The 21,412-nt window shown below is 38.7% G+C and overlaps 1 protein-coding gene across 25 annotated transcripts in view; it reads right to left on the reverse strand.

Annotated features, from left to right (window-relative positions):
• ABI3BP (ABI family member 3 binding protein) overlaps window positions 1-21,412 on the reverse strand; it is a 457,010-nt gene that overhangs the window by 27,973 nt on the left and 407,625 nt on the right. For all 25 annotated transcript variants that reach the window (XM_060098691.1, XM_060098690.1, XM_060098704.1 and 22 more), the window contains 5 exons: window positions 14,168-14,245; window positions 12,561-12,665; window positions 9,285-9,413; window positions 8,701-8,769; window positions 2,786-2,995 (listed from right to left, as the gene is read on the reverse strand). In XM_060098691.1, the coding sequence (XP_059954674.1) occupies window positions 2,786-2,995; window positions 8,701-8,769; window positions 9,285-9,413; window positions 12,561-12,665; window positions 14,168-14,245 (591 nt within the window). The remainder of the gene's footprint in view (window positions 1-2,785; window positions 2,996-8,700; window positions 8,770-9,284; window positions 9,414-12,560; window positions 12,666-14,167; window positions 14,246-21,412) is intronic.

Below are 21,412 nucleotides of genomic sequence, written 5' to 3' on the forward strand. Positions count from 1 at the left end.
ATTTATGTGACACTCAAGCTGGTTATCCATGAAAGCAATCACCTTCAAAAAACATCTTTGTTTGGGTCATTCCTCATCGACTGTGTGATACTCTTTTTAATATCACCTTAGCCTTTTAGTATACTTCAACACTTATAGCACATCTTTTCTAATTTTCTTTTGACTCAAGTTTTAAATGTTAATTTAATACAATTTTTGTCCTGAAAGACTGGAGTTTTCAAAATGGATCTAGAAGTTACCTTCATGGTTAAAAAGATATTTAGAATTTTTCTCAGAATTCTTGTCTTAGAATGTATATATCTTTCCTTTTTAATGCTTTAAAGTGATAATAGCTTTTCATAAATCCACGAACATTATAAAAATCTACCACCAATAACAAAAAAGTATGCGTCCATATTTCTTATTCTAAATAGGGGATTTAAAAAATAATTTCATTAATAGTAAAGATATAAGAAAATCTACAAAGAACTGACACAATACTTGGTCTGTTTTTTCCCCCTCAGAGGGTTTTATTGCCCTATTATGAGATAATTCACTTAGAACATAATTATTTATTATAAATATTGGGAACAGCACTGTCTGGTCAATACAGCATGAAAATAACAAATGGTGATACTACTCTCTGTTAAGTCTTATACTCACAATAAATTGATAGCAATAAGAATTATTATTATTATACATAAAAAACCCTGAAGTTCAAAGAGGCTAATTATAGATCCAAGTTGCATTATCTAGAACACAGTTGGTCTGGGATTTAAATCTATGTCAGCATGCTCTTGATGTATCACAAAATGACACCTTATAAGTAATTTAAGTTGTCCAAGGACCCAGGCTGTGGCCAATCTCTATGGTGTATCTATTTCTACTTTAGTGTAGAAGGGATATGGAGAAGCATCTGAATTTGGATGCATTTACTAGAGGTGAATACATGCCTATCAATTAAAAGAAAGAGTACTGACAGAAGTCAACCTGGGGAATGAAGAATATGTTTCACTCTCTTTTTGTTATCTTTCTTAATTCTTTCTTGAAAAACCATTTCCAGTGACATGAGAATTAATCTCTGTATTATCTGAGCTGCTGGTTTATAAAAGATTACATTTGAAATCAAGTGGTATTTAATGGAACACTAAAAATAAACAAAAATGGAAAAAATAGAACAGATCATTAGGGCATATGGTCCAACATTGAAATATAGACTAAGTGAGTAATGGTTAAATATGGACTTATTTCTATTTATAAAATATAATAGTTATAGATGTGGTCCTTATCCATGAAAATTGTTATCATAAGTCCAGTATCTAGTGAAAGATCTCAAGCAGCCCGTTAGCATTTAATAATAATAATAATGTTATAAAACTAGTTGGTTAGATAAAGTATATCCTATTCATGATTCTTTGAAATTACAGGTTTATATAATTTAAAAAAGTTACATGATGAAAGGAAAATCCTACTTTAAATAGTTAAATCAGATACTATTGACATACCCAAGTGAATCTATATTAGATTATTAAACATATTAGATTAACCAATTCCAACCTGATGTCCTGTATTTTTAAGGCAAGTGAAATTTTATAGTTCATTTGGTCTTGTGAGAATGAAGCCTCAGACTACTATCACAGGAACTCTTTATTAGCACTGCATATGGATTGAGAGTTTTAAACTTTTTAATACATGTAGATAATCATTACTTAGAGATTGATTTTTAGATATTGGGATGATAATACCTACTGGCATAGTTCCAAGTAAAGAAGCAAGTCTAGTCAAATCCCCAGGAACCATGGGCAGTGGCTGGTTCTTTCTCAAAACAAAGGCAAGCTTTGCATAAGAAAGGAAATTCGCAAAATATGGTTAAAAATTTAAAAAGCCAGCTAAGCAAAGATAAGCTGCTTACACTGGAAGTTGCCCAGACCAAACGGTTTTGTCTGAGGAGAAATAGCTGCTGTTTTCTCCTTTATTCATAGAAAACTTTTTTGGCAGATCTGGAATCTCCCCACTCCTCACCTCGCCCTGTGTACCACTCTCTACTCTTCCTGACAGCCTCTTAGTGGGCAACTCTATTCTGCCTACCCACCCCAGGCACACGGTGGCGGGGACACGGGCAGCAGGAACCTCGTGTCCTCACGCTCTTTGCTACATCCTCTAGCTGATTTGGGTTGTTAGTCTTCCCACCCCTCCCCTCTACTTTGACTATCCTGTTCACTACAGAGAATTTAAATCCCATATAACAAATTCAAAGAATGACTCAGGGTTTCTATTTTTCATAGTCATTTTTAGAGAAATTGGATGAGTGACAGCAGAATCAAAATTTCCTGACATAAGCAGAAAATTGACCAAATTAAAACAATTCTCCTAAAATGATTGAAATAACTTTTAGCCTGCTTGAAAATTCTAGGTCAACCTAGAAATTGGGATGGTGAAAGGAAAACAGGTTTAAATCATATCAGCAGTGGCAAATTCCCATATGTTATCTGTGATTTTCAGGTAATGAAAAGACTAGATATACCTTCACATTGTGAAAAACAGTTCTGAGAGGAGAAGGAAGGTATGCAACTTAAAGAGATCTGCTAAATTAACAGGGAGACCATAACCAGGACAAAGATGATCTTTTCGCATCTTATGATGCTTTTAACAATCATGTACTACAGGGACAGCAGAACTCTGCAGGGACTTGCTGTTCCTAAGATATGCCTCACAGGCCACAGTTTGAATCAAGGTACCACATTCCCAATGCATCGCACTATCAATGATTCCCACCGTAGTGATGGTCCACATGCCATGATCTTACCAGTGACAGTGTCATTGAGTGGCTTATCCCAGTCCAAGATGACAAAGGAGGGACACCCTTCCACAGTGACAACAGTGAGGTTGGTAGGTGGGTTCTGCGGTGGGCTGGTGGCATTCCCTTCTGTGGCCTCCTCTTTGGGGAATCGCTTGACAGAGTCAGTGATGGAGCAAGGCCTGTTGTCAGGCTTTTGGATATATCGCACATGAGGACCTAAGACAGAGAGGACATTGAGCATTTTTTTTTTTTTTTTGAGCTTGGAAAAAAGGTGGAGGTAAACTCATAAATAAAATTATCTGTTTGAGGACATTTGATCTAATACTATAAGCAGATGGATGAAAGCAATGATGTGGATGGTTTGAATTTGTGAAAATCCAGAACCCTATCTTTGGGATACATGATATGGATGTTATTGTTGATTTACTTTTCTAAATAGGTTTAGTTTATGCTAATATCCAAAAGTAATTTGGTCCCCCTGAGCGTGGTTTAAACTGCATAATTTATGGAGCGTTGGGAACAGTGCTCAAAAGGGTCTTGTCTCAGCAGTGGGGAATGATTAACCTTACACTAAACACAGTTCTGGTCCCACCTAATAAATCTTAAAATCCTGACTCAAAAGGATCAGGTGGTTTCAAGTTATTTAAACTGCACCCCAGAATAAAATACAAGAATATTTTAGGAATAAAAATATTCCCAACTGGATAAAATAAACCGGAAGATATTACCCATAATGAGGAGAAATATAAATCATTTGAAGCCAACCTGAAACTTGGATAGCTGTAACAATCATCAGACAAGGACAGTAAAACAGTTATCATCACTATAATCCACATGGTCGAGAGTTAAGAAATGGAAGCTACAAAAAAGACCCAAATTAAATTTCTAGAGATCTTTAAAGGAGGCAGACAAGAAAAGACATGTTATACATAGAACAACAAAGAAGGATTATGGCAGATTTCTCATTGGAAAGAATGCAAGTGAGAAGGCAGTGGAGCAATGTATTTCTCTACTAAAAAACAAAAACCAAAACAAAAAACCTTATCATCTAGAATGCTATAACTGATGAAAATATCTTTAAAAAAAACAAAAGCAAAAGAACAACAAAAAAAGCAAGATACCTTTTAGACATACAAAATCTGAAAGAATTCATGACCAGCAGACCCACTCTACAAGAAAGATTCAAGAAAGTCCTTCAGGTGGAAGGAAAATGATGCTGGATGGAAATATAGCACTTGAAACAGTAACTACATAGGTAAATATACACAGTATTTTTCTTATTAAATTCTCTCTGAAAGACAATTTGTTGTTTAAACAAAAATATTAACAATTTAGTGTGATGTATGTAACATGTAAAAGTAAACTATAATGACAATAGCCCAAAGGCCAGGAGGAGAGAAAAGCTGCTATACTAATGTAAAGTTCTTACACTATTTGTGAAGTTGTAGGATATCACTGGAAGATACTGTGTTAAGTTAAAGACACATTCTATAAACCCCAAAGCAATCACTAAAATAACAAAACAAAAAAGTTATAGGAGTAGGACAACAAAAAAAGATAAAATGGAATCATAAAAATACTCAGTCCAAAAGAAGGCTGAAAAAAAAGGAAAGAGGGAACAAAGAATAGATGGGACAAATAAAACACAAATAGCAAGATGATGATAGACTTAAACCTAATCATCTCATTCATCATGTTAAATGTAAGGTTCTAAACACCCAAAATAAAATGCAGAGATTGTCAGACTGGGTGAAAAAGCAAGATCCAACTATATGATACCTATAGGGAAAATATTTTAAACAAACAGACTAACAGGTTAAGGTAAAAGGATGAAAAGAAGAGATACCATGATAACACTTATCAAAAGAAAGGTTGAATGGATATATAAATATCAACAAATTAGATTTTAGAGCAAAGAATATTACCATAAACAAAAAAAGTCACTTCATAATAATAAAGGACCAATTCCTCAGGAGTTTATTACAACCCTAAGTAATTTAGGTCTATATCTAAATACAGACCTTTAATATACATGTAGCAAAAAATGATAGAACTGTTAAAGTAGAAATAAATCCACAATTAGAGCTAGAGATTTCAGTACTCTTCTCTCATTAAATGACAGAACAGTAGACAGAAAATCGCTAAGGATATAAAAGAATTGCACAATACAACCAAGCAAACTGACCTAATTGACATTTTTATAGAACACTTGTTATGGACTGAATTGTGTTTCCCTAAAATTCCTATGGTGAAGCCCTAATTTCCAATGTGAGAAACCAAAGATACCTTGATCTCAGACTTCTGGTCTCCAGAACTGTGAGAAAAGAAATTTCTGTTGTTTAAGCCACCGAGTCTGTAGTATTTTGTTATGGCAGCCCTAGCAAACCAATACAACATTCCACTTAAGAACAGCAGAATACACATTCTTTTCAAGTAAAACCCTTCTCACAAGGAGAATATCAGGCTCAGATGGCTTTACTGGTAAATACTAACAAATATTTAGGAAAGAAGCAACACCAGTTCTAAACTCTTTCAGAAAATTGAAGAAAAATTCAGCATCATTTTGATACTAAAACTTGACTTAGACATTACAAGAAAAGAAAACTACAGACCAATGTCCCTCACTGAATATAATTCTAAACAAAATTTTAGCAAATTAAATCCAACAATATATTAAAATGAGAATGCACTATAACCAAGTGGAATTTGTCACTGGAATGCAAAGGTAGCCTACAACTCAAGAACAATTACTTTATCACATTAACACACTAAAAAAGGAAAACCACATAAGCATCTCAATAAAGTCAGAAAAATTATTAGACATAATCTAGCATTCATTTCTGATAATGACTCTCACCAAAGCAGGAATAGAAGAAAACTTTTTCAACACAGTGAAGGCATCTATGAAAAACCTACAGGAAGCACCATACTTAATGGTGAAAGGCTGAATGCTTTTCCCATAATATAAGGAACAAGAAAAAGATACCTATCTTCACTATTTCTATTCAGTATTTCACTAGAGGTTCTAGCCAGTACAGAAAGGCAAGAAAAAAAGATACCTAAGTTGGAAAGGAGGAAGTAAAACTTTCCCCTCAGATGACATGATTCTGTAGGTAGAAAATTCAGTGGATCTACAAAAAGACTACAGAGGTTTGCAAGGTTGCAGAATACAAGCTCATTAAACAAAAAACAATTGTTTTCCTATATACTAGCAATGAACAATTAGAAACTGAAACAAAAAATGCTACTTTTATGGTTTTCTTTACATGGAAAACTACAAAACATTGGTGAGAGAAATGAAGAACACCTAAATAAATGGTGAGATATACCATGTTCATAGGTAATAAGACTTAATACTGAACAGCTGTCAATGTTTCCCAGTTGACCTACAGATTCAATGTAATTCTAATAAAAATATAAACAGGCTACTTTTCTTAGACGTTGAGAAACTCATTCTAAAATTCTGATGGAAATATAAAAGGACCTAGAGTCACCAAAACAACTTTTAAAAAATAAGAACAATGTTGGAAGACTAACATAACCTGATCACAGTGCTTATTATAAAACCAGTGATCAAGACACTGTGGTACTGATGGAAAGGTAGATAAATAGATCAATGGAACAGACTAGAAAACCCCAAAATAGTTCCACATATATATGGACAATTGATTTTTGACAAAGGTACAAATTAAATTCAGTGGAGAAACAACAGTTTTTTCTAAAAATGATGCTGGAACAATTGGGAACAATTGTTGGAATTGGAACAATTTTTCTAAAATGATGCTGGAACAATCCATAAGCGAGAAAATAAATGCATTCATACTTTGTGTCATATAGAAAATTTGACTCAATATGGACCATAGACCTAAATGTAAAAGTAGAAGACTTCTAGAAGGAAACAGGAGAAATCTCTAGAAGGAAACAGAGGAGGTCTTTGTGACCTTTGATTAGTCAATGACTTCTTAAATATAACATAAAAGATACAATCTATATATAAAAAACCAAATTGATAAACTGAGCTTCATTAAAATTAAAAAAGAGAAGCCAAACACTGGGAGAAAATACCTGCAAAGTGTGTATCTGAAAATGGTCTTCAATCCAGAAAATATGAACACTCTTAAAACTCAATAATAAAAAAACAAGCAACTCCATAAAAAATAGACAAAAAAAATGAACAGACACATCAAAAAAGATATACAGATGGCAAATAAGGACATAAAAGGATGTTCAGCGTCCTTAGTCATTAGGGATATGCAAAATAAAATCACAATCAGATACTACTACACCTTTACTAAAATGGCTGAAATTAAAAAGACTGACCATAGCAAGTGTTGGCAAAGTTGTGGAGGAATTGGAACTCTCATATACTGTTGGCAGAAAGGCAAAACAGTACAACTGCTGCGGAAAACAGTTTGGCAGTTCCTTAAAATGTTAAATGTCCATTTATATACAATCTAGCCATTCTCCTTGTTGGAATTTGTCCAAAAGGAATGAAAGCATATATCTACACAAAGACTTGTACATGAATGGTCATAGCAGCTTTATTAGAACAACCCAAATGTCATGAACAGTTTTAATAAATTAGTATATATCCATACAATAGAATACTAGTCAGTAATAAAAAGGAATAAACTACTGATACATTTATCAACATGGATGAATCTCCAAATAATTATGTTGAGTGAAAGAAATCACACACAAAAAGTTCATACTGTATTTTTTTCATTTATGTAAAATTCCCAAAAATGAATACTAATCTATAATATAGCCACCTAGGGACTAGAGGTTGGGTGGGAGGAGTGAGGAGGAGGGATTATAAAGGTACATGATGAAACTTTTGGAGGTGGTGCATGTATTCATTATCTTTTTTTTTTTTTTTTTTTTTTTTTTTGCGGTACGTGGGCCTCTCACTGTTGTGGCCTTTCCCCGTTGTGGAGCACAGGCTCCGGACGCGCAGGCCCAACAGCCATGGCTCACGGGCCCAGCCGCTCCGCGGCACGTGAGATCCTCCCAGACCGGGGCACGAACCCGTGCCCCCTGCATCGGCAGGCGGACTCTCAACCACTGCGCCACCAGGGAAGCCCTCATTATCTTGATTGTGAGGATATTTCATGGGTATATACATATGTTGAAATTTATCAAATTTTATACTTCAGAAAAACATATCACAAAAGGAAATACTGGGTTCTATATCATATAATCTCTCTTTTACTGTGGTAGATTAGATTACTGTTCAAAAACATTCTCTAACAAACTCCGCACTCCCAATGCAGGGGGCCTGGGTTTGATCCCTGGTCAGGGAACTAGACCCCACATGCTGCAACTAAGAGATTACATGCTGCAACTAAAAAGATCCTGCATGCCACAATGAAGATCCTGCAAGCGGCAACAAAGATTCAGTGTGCTGCAACTAAGACCCAGTGCAGCCAAACAAATAAATAAATATTTCAAAAACATTCTCTATATCCATGGAAGGAGTATACTTCCCCAATCTTTGTTATGAGGTTGGCTATGTGACTTTCTTTAGTCATTGAATATTGGCAGGTATAACACAAGAAGGAGCTTGAAATGTGGTCACGTTTTTGGACTCCCCCTCTCTTCACTTTGTACTGTCATGAGAATGGCTTCTCTTGGGTCAATGTTAGTCCTTCATCCTGGGCACCAAAATGAACAGATGTGGAGCAGACCTGAGCTCAACCTATAAGAGGCCCAGCTGTACCTGTTGCTAGAAGTAGAACCATCCAGCCAAACACATAGTAGATCAGCTGACCTCCAGGCAATTTGTAGACACATAAGAAATAAATCCTTTTCAGAGTATGCTACTAAGATTTTGTGGTTGTTTATTACACAGCAACAGCTGACTGATACACTCACCAAAGATAGCTTTGTTAAAATTGAGATTTGGAGCCAGTCATACATACCTTTGAATCTGGGCTTCCCAAGAGGATCAGTTTCTCTTGTTGGACTTGAGCTAAAGTCAGTCATATTACCTGAGAATGGAAGATACAATGAAAAAGTAGTAAAACTATAAATATTTAATACATATGCCTCCTAGTCAATTCCTTGCAATTTGATTTCAATTATTATTATTATTACTATACATATTATCCACACTAAAAGGCCTTTAATTGTGTCCTGCTGGTGCCCTTCAGTGTAATAAATAATGATTCAAAGATTACAACCAAGTAGCTAATGCTTATTAATAAATTAAGATATGCGTAATTAGTAATGACATGCGATTTAGTAAGAAGCATTGGTTAATCTAGATCTTTTTAGGAAGACTTTCCTAAAGATCTTGGGAACTTCCTTCTATGTCTGCAAAGGGAAGGAGCACATTCTATAATAAAACATTAGAAATAAGTATAATTTTTAAATTAAAAAATTCATAGCCATCATAAAATTGAGTAAAATAGATGATCCAGAACTGGGACTCTTTTCTCTCTAGTTTGAAATCCTTTAGTATTTCGTAGTTAAGCATCCAGTGGGAAGTGACTGATATACTAACCAAGTTCTTCTCCTGAGGCAGGAGCTGTTGGTTGCTTTTTATCTGTCTCTGTTCTCTCCAAGGGGGCCTCAGTAGGTCTGAGTGTTGCCCTCAAGGGTGGTGAAGTTACTCGGTCTGATGAAATGATTCCTGTAATGTAGAGCCAAAGGATTCAGGCTTTATAGGGAGCCCTGCTGAGTTCCCCATTTATTTACTCAATAAATATTTATTAGCGCTTACCATGTGGCTTGGCACTATATGCCAGGATTAGAGAGAAAATAAGATCTGGTGTCCTTGATCGGGAGAGATGTGTGAGCCAAATTATACTGAAGCATTATAGATATTGTGAAAGCATGGGATAAGGTCTCAGAGAGGACAAGTCTACAGGGAAAGATGATGAGTGTCGGGTGGGAGGAGGGCAGGAATGCCTTCCCAGAGGATGTACCAATAAAGAGGAGAAGTGATCAGTAGGTAAGCCTGAGAGCTGTATTCTAGTCCGAGGCTGCAGGAAGAACCAGGTCAGGGAAGCATGAAAGCACGTGGCGTGTTGAATTATCATAAAATCTCGTGGCGTGTTGAATTATCACGAAATCTCATGGTGTGTTGAATTATCATGAAATCACGTGGCGTGTTGAATTATCATGAAATCTCGTGGCGTGTTGAATTTGAAGAGGTGAGAGCCAAGAGTGCCAGGAGCAGTGAGAGCAGAGTACGGAGGGGCCGGGAAGGGCAGTTCATGAAAGGCCTTGCATACCATGGATTCAGATATTATTTTTAGGTGATAAGGACCCATTAAAAGATTTTCACTAGGGAAGTAACATGATCAGATGAGGAGAGGGTGAACAGTTAAGTTGCAAGGCTGGTGGCAGAGAGAGAAATCAAGAGACTAAAGCAGTTGCATAGGCAAGGGCAGAGGAGGTGAACAATGTAAGAAGCAGTGAGACTGGATGGAAGGGGGTTTTACATGAGAAATGTCAAGGGGATGGAGTGGCCTGACTGCAGTTTAACTGGCAGGCATGGGAGATGGCTGGGGAAGAAGAAGTTTCTAAGGTAATGTCTGTGATTCTGGCCTGTAGCTAGAACAGTGTCACTCTGAGATGCTATATTCAACAATGTCTCCTCCACTCTAAAAACACCTATAGGTTTCCCAAACAGGATGCATCCCAAGGTCTGGGCAAGTATGGGTAGAATAGAGTGGAGGCTAGATTAGGTTTTATAGTCCTCCTGGGAAAAGGAATCATTCTCAGACAATAGAGAGTCAAGGGGTACAAGACTGACCCAAGGACTGTGGCCCAGCACAGAATCATGGATGAGCCATTCAGATGGGCTGCTGGTCCAGCCCCTGCAGACTTATGCTCCTGGTCCTGGTGGGAGTAGGCCCCAATGAGAGGGTGAGTGAAAACCATGAGACACTGCACTGCAGCCCGAAGGAGCTTTTTAGAGGGTGCAGAGCAGCATTCATCCTGGCAAGGAGAGCGGGACTGAGAGGCCTCGGTAGATCTGGAGATAGGGGACAGGTGGAGATGCCTCGTAGTAGCCTAAGACTGTTCTCAGAGGCACATGTGCAAGAAGGCTTGTGTTCAGAGGACTCCCAGAACATTGAATTGATTTCCTGAATTCTGTACGCACTTTCTGTGATGGTCATCAGGCCAAATCTGTATAACTGACCTCATTTGTGTTTGGCTCTTCAGTGTAGTCATTTCTTTTGAGTTAGAGGTGGAAAGCACGGGGCAGGGAGGGCACCAGAGTTAATCTCAGGAGTGGTATGTGTTTATACCATCCCACAGGCTGGGTGAGTTATACCAAAGCTACACTTATTGATGGCAGTGAGCAAGGTTTCATATGGCAGGAACCAAGGCCGTGAAGGTGCAACTGAAGACACAAAGCCTTGTAGGGGAGCTCTGTGGTGGAAGGTTCCCCTGACTCTTCCATGGGGGAAACTGAGGCATCACTTTCTGTCTGAACTAAAAGCTATAGAAGCTCAAGTCACAGCTGCCCCAGGTTACAATTAATGAGTAAAACCTGGTCTCCTCAATGGGGCCACGTCCCTAGACCTGGACCCAGGAAGGCACCATCAGCATGGATGAGAGGCTGATTCCTCCTTCAGCTGATGGGAAAAACAATCTAGAGGCCACTGTCCCCTTGCTACATCATGAAAGCTTCTCCATCACCACACCCTCCTTCATCCTGTGAAAAGAGTGACAGCCATTCCCTTTCTCAGAAATCCTTATCAGTTTCACCTTTCACAGCTGTCCTTAACACTGTTATCCTAATTCTGACTACAGGATATTTAGGAAGTAGAGATGAAGGAAGAGGGAGGAAAAATGGGAACATGATCTGATCTGCTGGCAGGTCCACTGGAAGAAACTTTAAGAAAAGTGAGGTGAATCTTTGCTCTGAACTAGGTTCACTGATTCTTAATTTCACTCACATATTCACTCAGTGATTACTGGATTCACTCAATGAACACTGGATTTGGTTCTGGGAGTTCAGAGAAAATGTCATCTGTCATCAAAGAGCTCATGATATAGTAGGGGAAGACAAGTACACAAACAAATAGGTATAAAACAGTGGTTTGCTCTAACAGAGGCATGTTTCAAGGAAAAGTAGAACACAGAAGCAATGCTAAGTCTACTTTGGGGAGCTAGAGAAGGCTCTTCAAGACAAGGATGAAGTACAGGTATCCCAGGTGACTCGGAGTGGTCATTCTATGGGAAGAAGACAACACATGCCCTAGGATAGAGGCATGTGAGCAAGCTGAGAGGCAGCTTGACTTCTAAAATATACTCCTGCCTTGTTGCACAGGCTAGACCCTGCTCAGTCACCCTGAGAATTCCAGTTCCCAATCTTTCCCCTTGCACTGTAATACTGGGGTCAGCATGAAGGCTGGTGGACAGGGGAGCTACCAATGAGATGTAAAGGATTCTATCTCAAGAGACAGGATGATGAGTGGATGACATTTTCCATTACACCTGGTGGGCTGGCAGCACAAAACATCTCATCCAAAATAATCCACTTTTTGAAGAACCTGTGATAGCTTCTGTCTCAGCACCAAGCACACAGCATCTAAGAAGCAAACTGGCCTAGATGGACATGGATGGTTGCTTTCACCCCACCCACCCAGAATCAGGATATGAGTCCTCAAAACTATAATTTACAGTCTGGTCTTTGGGGCCAAAACAGGCACATGTCACACACACCAAGGGCTCGTCCATTGCTTGAGCTATCACACCAAGAAGGGCTTGCGTTTGGCCAGTGAAATCAAGGAGGGAGAAGGAAGGTATGTGATTGACGTACCTGCGCTTCCTGGCTTTCCGGTGACATTATTTGGTGGTAGAGGCTTTCTTCGTGGGGGCATGGGTCTAGGTGGCAAGGGTGGGCGACGAGGGCCTGGGATTGTGGCTAGGAGATTATATTACAGATAAAGTGGTCATAAGGATTCACTCTATAAAAATCATGGGTTTTAAAAAAATATAATGTTTGACAAGTAGCAGTTGGATGAGAGAGAATAGATTCTATAGAAAAGTGCCTGCAATACTTTCTGCTATTCTTCTAAATTAGGGCTTGTAACGTACCCAGGGATAATGAAGCACATTTGTGTATGGGGAAAATATTCTCTAAGTATAGATGAAAATATATCAGTACATCTGCCCTTTGAAAGGAAAAGTAGAACATAGATGTATAGAATTTATCATCTTTAGTTTCCTATATAGACTCAACAGTAGCATTTCTGTGTCTCATTATCTCCAATTGCCTTTGATTTGCAGGCTACAAATCTTACACCATTTTAGCTTTGAGCTGGTAAAGCATATAATTTCTCCTTTAGTAGGTGTTCCACCCTATCCTCCAACTCTATTATGTAATTATAATTAAACAAACACTTTCAGAACTTCTCAAACGATTACAACAAAATAGCCCTGATGGCAGAAGCAATAAGCCTGTGGCCGTGGAGAGCAGAGTCACCACACGAAGGCACCTGGCCAGGGAGCTGTAAGCGGGAGGCAAAGTTTCACATCCACTCTGCTCTCTCACCCACCCATGAGCCCTGGTGCAGCCCAGAGGAAAGGAACGTTTTTCTAAATGGTTTGCCTAAAGGGCAAAGGGAAGAGACACCTTTTTATAATCTGCACAAAGGCAGACAAGGCTAGAGGTACCTGGAGCAGCCCACCTTAACCCAAATTTTCTTTTAAGTCTTGTGTTATAGCTTAAAAATTCATCTCTTTCTTTGCATAATATGTTGGTTTAAGAATCTTCAAGTAAAATTGACAATCCAGGAAAATGCCCCGTGGCTTTAAGTACTTCCTGGGATATTAGGAATTGTGCACGTGCGTGCATGTGTGTGTACATGTACTGCAGGGCGGGAGGGAGAGTGAGTGGTGATGATACAATACAGATCTCTAACCCAGACATTAATACATCAGAGTTGGTTTCACAGCATCCTTTTAAAAGCACAGAGTTCTTATTCAATGCAAAGATATTATCGCTTCATAATTTTGGCCTATTATATAGAGCACAGCCTCAAATTAGAAACATAAATCATTTCAGGCAAAAGGATATTATAATAAATTACATAAGAACAAACCTTGTAGATGATGAAAGCTAGAATCCACCGTTACGCTTCAGCATTTGTCCACTGTGGCCCCTCAGAACATTATATAAAGTAATTATTAAATCAGTGCCTCGTTAGAGGTTCTTATTAATATTCAACTTGTGCATAAAGAGCTTTTTATTTTCCTGAAGATAGTATTTTGGTATGTTTATCTAGCAATACCCCTGTACTGTTAGCATGGTTCTGATGCTTTGGGGATGGTGAGGATGCTACTTTTTTTGCTGCAGCACATGTTACTTGCAGTTACAAGTTTCGGAGAAGAGCTGAGTGAGGGAGTCAGCATTTTATTCCTTACCTGGTTTTTGTGTGGAGTGAGAAGAGTCCACTGACACATTTCTATCAGCACCGGATGGCAGTGGTGCTTGCTTGACCTCTGTGAGCAGAGAGGATGACAGAATAAATAGATAGCAAAAATGTGGTAAGTAGTCTTCACAGAAACTTTTTGTGCTCAGACAGTTTGATTGGCTTCTCCCATCTGTGTATAGGAAAAAAACCTTAAAGCCCTACTGCATTCATTAGTTGTGATTTTTTCTCTGAAGAGTTAGTGTTTGATTGCAGAACGTGGTTTTGCCTTAATTTTCTATGATGCCCACCCCGCACTGCCTGCCTGGGTGATATTGTTTTGCTAGGAGTAGTTCATCTACAGTGATTGGGTTTTTTTTGTTTTGGGTTTTTTTTTTTGCCAATATTCATGGGCAAATTTTGTGGTTTTTAAAAAACTTTTCTCCAACTCCTCTACCCCAATGAAAACCCTTAAAATTCCAGTGTGTTTGGGTTTGTACTTAATGAATTGACTTTAAAAATATTTTTTGAGAGTTCTTGGCTAGAAGGCTGGTTAGGCCACAGACTGAATCTGTGCTTTTGAGATTTGTAAATTAGGCCTGGGCATGCCTAGAATTCCAAATTGCTGTTTGGAAGAAACTGACCTGAAAATTACTTTGCGTGCTATTTTATCTCTTAAGTCCCTCAAACACAATCTGGTGCTAGGGTTTGGGGTAGCAATCCTAAGGGTAGAGGGAACCAATTTAGCTTTTGTCCTGCTTTTTAAAAATTATTATTCTTTTACATTATAAAATAATCTTCCCTCATGTGGCCAGCAGTCTTCATTAAGAAATAATAGGAACAGACGTTTTTTAGAATCTCAAAAGTAAATATTGGGCTTCCCTGATGGCGCAGTGGTTGAGAGTCTGCCTGCCGATGCAGGGGACACGGGTTTGTGCCCCGGTCCTGGAAGATCCCACATGCCGCGGAGCGGCTGGGCCCGTGAGCCATGGCCGCTGAGCCTGCGCATCCGGAGCCTGTGCTCTGCAATGGGAGAGGTCACAACAGTGAGAGGCCCGTGTACCGGGGGGGGGGGGGGAAAGTAAATATTATCTTAGATATAATGGCTCATGCTAAAAAGAGAATCCATACTCTGAGGACCTGACTATAATTCACCAATTAAAAAATACGAATAAACATTGAATTAATATGCTAGCTAGTATATTAACAAGGACAAGCACAACAATAACCCTGTTTTGAGTTCCAGGACTCTGTAGGGACATTATACACCCAGTCTTATTTAACGTGTAGGCAGATATATTAAGTATACTACAGAAGCTGATATTTTCACATTAATTTATGAAACTATTATAACTATAATGGGCATTAATCAGCATTATAATACTGACTTATTAGTATTAACAGTTATAATAATAATTATGATTAACATTAATTTATGAAACCTAATATTACAATCCCACACCCTCTGCTATTTGAATAAGAGATAACATATAAAATCAAGGTGAATGCTTGTATGTAGCCATGAATCAACTGCTGTTTATTTGTGGTAGGAATAAAATGTTTCTGTGGTCACTGACTATCTTGTGGCTCATCCCACAGGCATTGTGAGAACAAATAGCTCATTCGTTTTCTTCCTGTGCCCTCCTCTTAGTGGTAATGGGGGTGGGAAGTGATTCATTTAGGTGGTTACTCTGTCCATGGCTTAAGGGAATGCAAAGTGCTTTCATTTGTGTCATTGGGATAACGTGGCTTGCTGAGATAGGATTTACCACTATTTTTCGAGGGTAAAACTGTATTATATCCTCTAGAAGCTTAGTAGGCTACGTGTGCCTTCAGTAGATCCTTCTTCATAGCCTTTCTCCAAATCTTTCCACCCTTAAAAAAACAAAGTATTTTATCCAGTACTGCGCAAGCACCTTACATATTCATGATGTGATTTGATCCATACAACTCTTCTGGGTGGGAGATACCACCCGGGTCTCACAGATGAGGAAACCCAAGGCAAGGGGAGAGTAAGCACTTGCCCAAGGACTCACAGCTGAAGTGGAGGCATTCACACCCATGTGTGCCCAGCTCCAAAGCCCATCTCTTAAGCACTAATTGGGATAGTACAGAGTGCTTTTTCCTGTCATCTTCCTCCCTCTGTTAAAGAGAAAACCACAGGCCCAAAATGGCATCACTTGTGCTAAAGCCCATGATACCAAGCCTAGACTTAAAACCTGACTTAACTGCAGTTTTGACCTTCCCCAGAAATGTAATCTCAATCAACCAGTCTGGAATATTCTGGTCAGCACTGCACACTTCATCCCCCAGAGGAAGAAGAGGCAATCTACCTAAAACCCATGCAACTCCCTTCTACCCAAAAGAAGTTGTCCTGGCCTAAAAATAGTATTTTCTTTTCTTTTGCTAATAGTTACCTTGCCCCACCCTTCTTCCTATAAAAAGCCCTTCCATTTTGTACAACCCTTCAGAGTGCCCTTCTGGTTGCTAAATGGAAAGCTGCCTGATTCATAAATTGTTGAATAAAGTCAATTAAATCTTCAAATTTACTTGGTTGAATTTTGTTTTTAACACTTCTCTTACTCTTCACAGACTCTGACTTTAGTCCTCAAGTCCTATACTTTTTCTTTTGGGTGGTTTGAAGTGCCACTACTGGGTAAGCGCTAAACAGCCATGGCTGGCAAGCATGTGTCATTCAGCCATGCCACTGGTGTGTGGGACTCAGAAATACAAGGATGACATGGTTTCCCAACCAGGCACATGCAAATCCAACAAGTCACAGGCTGGTGAAATGGAGATCTAGGAGAGAATACAAAAGCCTGCAGGATTACTTTATGAATAAGATCAAACATGTAAACATCCCTGGCCTCTTTTCCAGTTATGGGAGAAATCAGCAGAAACGAGCCATTTTCTGTCACTTTCTGTATAGGCAGAGATGGAAGCATCATACTGTTATGATTCTTATAGGTTAAGTACCCAAATCAATAGAATGTCAGCTGCTAAACTGGACTTTGTTCAGCCTTTAGAAACAGAGAAAAGCCAGTAGTGGATGAGAATGTTGGTAAGAACCCAGCAGAAGGCAGCTGTGGGATGCAGGGAAAGAGCATTGAAGTGGGGACAGGAGACTGAACTCTAGTTCTGGCCTTGGTTCCACCTAGCTGTGGTTTGCATGTCAGCCAGGAGCAGTGTGAGCACAGGACCTGGAGACCAGTGAACTTCTGTGGCCCTGAAATGAGGAGAGCAAATAAATGCCAAAGGTAGCAGAGAGGCAATGGGAGGGCAAAGGAGAAGCCAATAAGAGCTATTGCAGAGAAAGAATCCTCAGGAATTGGCAATCAGCCAGTCTGGCCCAGGCTGCGACCTGAATTCTTTTTCCCTCAGGCAGGATTAGTCCACTATTTTCTAAAGGGCAGAGTTGGCTCTGGAAGAACCAAGACTTCAGCTTCAGTGTGAACCCCCATTGCCATATGGGACTTCTCCAAAAATATCTGGATTTACATAGTTCACCCTTTAGCAATTTATTGTCAAAAATGAAGTAAGGATTTGGGTATTTTTAACCATGGTAACAGAAACTTTGCAAACAAACAGTAAACTGGGAATCAATTTCCAAATGTAACAGAGACTATTCCCTGTGACCAAAAGGAGTGGTATTTATGGATGATTGGTTTCCTCACCCTTGTCTCCAAATTTTAGCACCTGGCTAAAAAGTCAGGGGTGATGAGCCAGCAGACGGGAAGATTTAGCCACAGCTCAGACAAACACATTCCTCACCTTGGAGGAGTCTGGGTTCTTATTGTCAGGCACACTCCGTGTGAGGTCAGTGAAGTGTGGATTCCTCATTAGGAGAAGAAGGAGAAAGGAGTTTGGGGTTCAGGTATCTAATATATCTGCCAAACCACATGTGTCAAGGTGGTTTCCAAACTACATTTTGCCTGGCACATAATGGGCTTTCAATAAATGTCAGTTGAATGAAAGAATAGCTGCACAACTCAGCAGCTTCCTTCCATACGGAGAAAGTTGGAGAGATTGTCTAGCACAGAATGGGAAAATTTTTTCTGTCAAGGGTTAGACAGTAAATATTTTCAGCTGCGTGGGCCATACTGTCTCTGTCACAACTATTCAATTCTGCCACTATATTGTGAAAGCAAGCCATGTTTCTATAGAACTTTATTTACAAAAAAAAGGCAGTGAGCTGGGTTTGGTCTGTGGGATTGTACTTTGTGCAATCCCCTTGGTCTAGGGCATGCTGTTGTATCTCTGGAGTCAGATCTCAAGTTGGTTATAACATGTAGAACATATCAATTAAACTGAGACACATCTCGGGAAACCCTGAAAAAGCAGACTGCTGGAAAAATGACCTACCTAAAACTTCATTCTCTGAAGGCTACTTTCTAACTTTAAGGTGAAGAAATATTTATACATATACATGTGAAATAAACATAAAGCAGGGTAAATATCTATAATGATTTTATAAATTAAGAAAGTTTGCTCAAGATAACTTAAAGATTCCTGGGGCTTATGGAATCACTGCAAGAATTGTATAGAGGCCCAAAGAATCAAGGGCCATAGTTTTGAGGCCTCAGAATCTTTCTTTTTTAGTTTTCCAAAGGCACAACATTAAGTGGCCTAAGACCATGAAGAATATGTCCTATAAATCCTAAACACATCCTTTTATCAACTGATTTTTTATATGTAAAATATCTGTGCTGAAAACTTCAGCAAGATAAACTATAGGAAAATATATGTGAGATGGATAAGAAACATACATATTATGGGTGAAATGTCAAAGTTGGATAAGGAATCAGTTAATGCAAAAATGGTATCTCATTAAGACTCAATAGAGGTTAGAAGTGAGTATGAATGAGATAGTAGGACTGGGTCAGAGAAGAAAGAAAAGAAACTTGATGTGAATACCTGCATTTCTATAAACAAGTTAGATCAAAACTATGCACAGTCTAAGTAAGGTGGTCTCATGTAAGTCTACAACCTGAAGAGAACAGATTTAAAAACATTCTTTTTCTCACCAATTTCTCAAGACAGTATTCCCCAGGCAAATACTTCAAGAGCTGTTAAATTTTCCTTTCATAATACGCTACACAATGGCATCTGTAATTTGCAATTTTTATACCATTACTTCTTTTCTTGCCTTATTGCACTGGCTTAACACTCCACTTCTATTTTCAACAGAAGGGGTAAAAGTAGGAATCCTTGCTTATGTTCTTGATGTTAGAAGAAAAACATTTAAACTTTCACTGTGAAATAGGATGGTAGCTCTAGGTTTTTCACAGATGCCCTTTATCAGAGTGAGGAAAATTCCTTCTATTCCTAGTTTTCTGAGAGTTTTCATCATGAATGTTTTTTGAATTTTGTCTAATGGTTGATTTTTTTTAAATTTATTGAGATGATCATATGATGTTTTCCTTTGCTCTGTTAATGTGGTAAATGACACTAATTTGTTTGAATGTTAAGCCAATCTTGCATTCCTGAGGTAAATATCATTTGGTTGTTATATGTTGTGGTAGACAAGGAGATGTACCACTCATATCTCCAATCAAGGCTCTCTCAGCTGAGGCTGACTGCAAAGGATATGACAGTGGGATACTGTCTGTTGACTTCATTCCCTTCAGGTAGGTCAGGCAAGTCCTTCCCTGAAGGGGGATCCCAAGAGACAGACATCAGAACATAAAACATGTGCAACACATTTTGATTGGGGATGGTAGTGGAGCAAGGAAAGGGGAAACAATGAGCTCAGCTTTGTTTACCTGTGCCTATCAATCTATTTCTTTTCTTTTTTTAAAATAAATTTATTTATTTATTTATTTATTTTTGGCTGTGTTGGGTCTTCGCTGCTGCACGTGTGCTTTCTCTAGTTGCTGCGAGTGGGGGCTACTCTTCATTGAGATGCATGGGCTTCTCACTGAGGTGGCTTCTCTAGTTGTGGAGCATGGGCTCTAGGCATGCGGGCTTCAGTAGTTTTGGCACATGGGCTCAGTAGTTGTGGCTTGCATGGTCTAGAGTGCAGGCTCAGTAGTTGTGGCGCATGGGCTTAGTTGCTCTGCGGCATGTGGGATCTTCCCAGACCCTGGCTTGAACCCATGTCCGCTGCGTTGGCAGGTGGATTCTTAACCACTGCACCACCAGGGAAGCCCCACATTTTACATTTAGATCTATGATCCGCCTTAAGTTCCTTTTTGTTTAGGTAGAGGAGTTCTTTTTTTGTTTGCTTGGTTGGTTGGTTTTTGTTTTGTTTAGTGTTTTTACATACAGATATCCAGTTTTTCCAGCACCATCTGTTGAAAACACTGTCCTTTCTCTGTTGAACTGCCTTTGTACGTTTGCCCCACATCATTTCACCATAATTGTGTGAGTCTATTTGGTTGATGGTGCTGTTTAGATCTCTATTCTTGCTAATATCCTGTCTGCTCATTTTTTTAAAATTAATTTATTTATTTATTTTTGGCTGCCTTGGGTCTTCATTGCTGCATGTAGGCTTTCTCTAGTCACCGCAAGTGGGGGCTACTCTTCAATGTGGTGCGTGGGCTTCTCATTGTGATGGTGGCTTCTCTTTTTTGCAGAGCACGGGCTCTAGGTGTGCAGGCTTCAGTAGTTGTGGTGTGTGGGCTCAGTAGTCCATCAATCTATTTCTACTAGCAACCAACTAATTAAACTGAAGAAGTCCTTGTAAGAGATCATCCATCCTTTCAAAGCTAAGTTAGGTGAGTTATTACAAAGTTGACTTTCTATCTACACAAGAGGGTAACAGATGTCAGTTTGTATTACAAGTGGCTCTGGAAAAAATATTTATATTGCTAATAAACTAAAATATAATAATGCTCTGTTTTCCCTCCAAAAGACAGAATTTTCCTTGTGAGAATCAATGCTTGATTATACTGAAGGTTAATGGCTTTCAAGTTTGATCATAGCTACTTGTTCTTTGTTTTGTTGACATAAATGCTTTCTTCTATTTTTACTTAGGCAAACTCCAGCGAATTATTTTGAATATTAAGAAGGTGGCTCTGTTTAGAGCCAGACTGTTTACGTCAATCTGAGATACTTTGAACTGCCTCATCCCACTTGGGAAAAATAAAAGGAACAGCTGAGCATAAATAGATATTGTAATGCTTTCTTGCTTTTCATGAGTCAGGAATTTATAGTATCTGCCTCATTAATTGAAGGGAAGTGAATTCCTAGAACTTCAGACATTGTAACAACCGAGTACAAAAACACACACTTAAAAAAAAATCTAAATCGTTTTTAG

Source organism: Mesoplodon densirostris, chromosome 5 (assembly GCF_025265405.1).
Source record: "Mesoplodon densirostris isolate mMesDen1 chromosome 5, mMesDen1 primary haplotype, whole genome shotgun sequence".
NCBI classification, from domain to species: domain Eukaryota; kingdom Metazoa; phylum Chordata; class Mammalia; order Artiodactyla; family Ziphiidae; genus Mesoplodon; species Mesoplodon densirostris.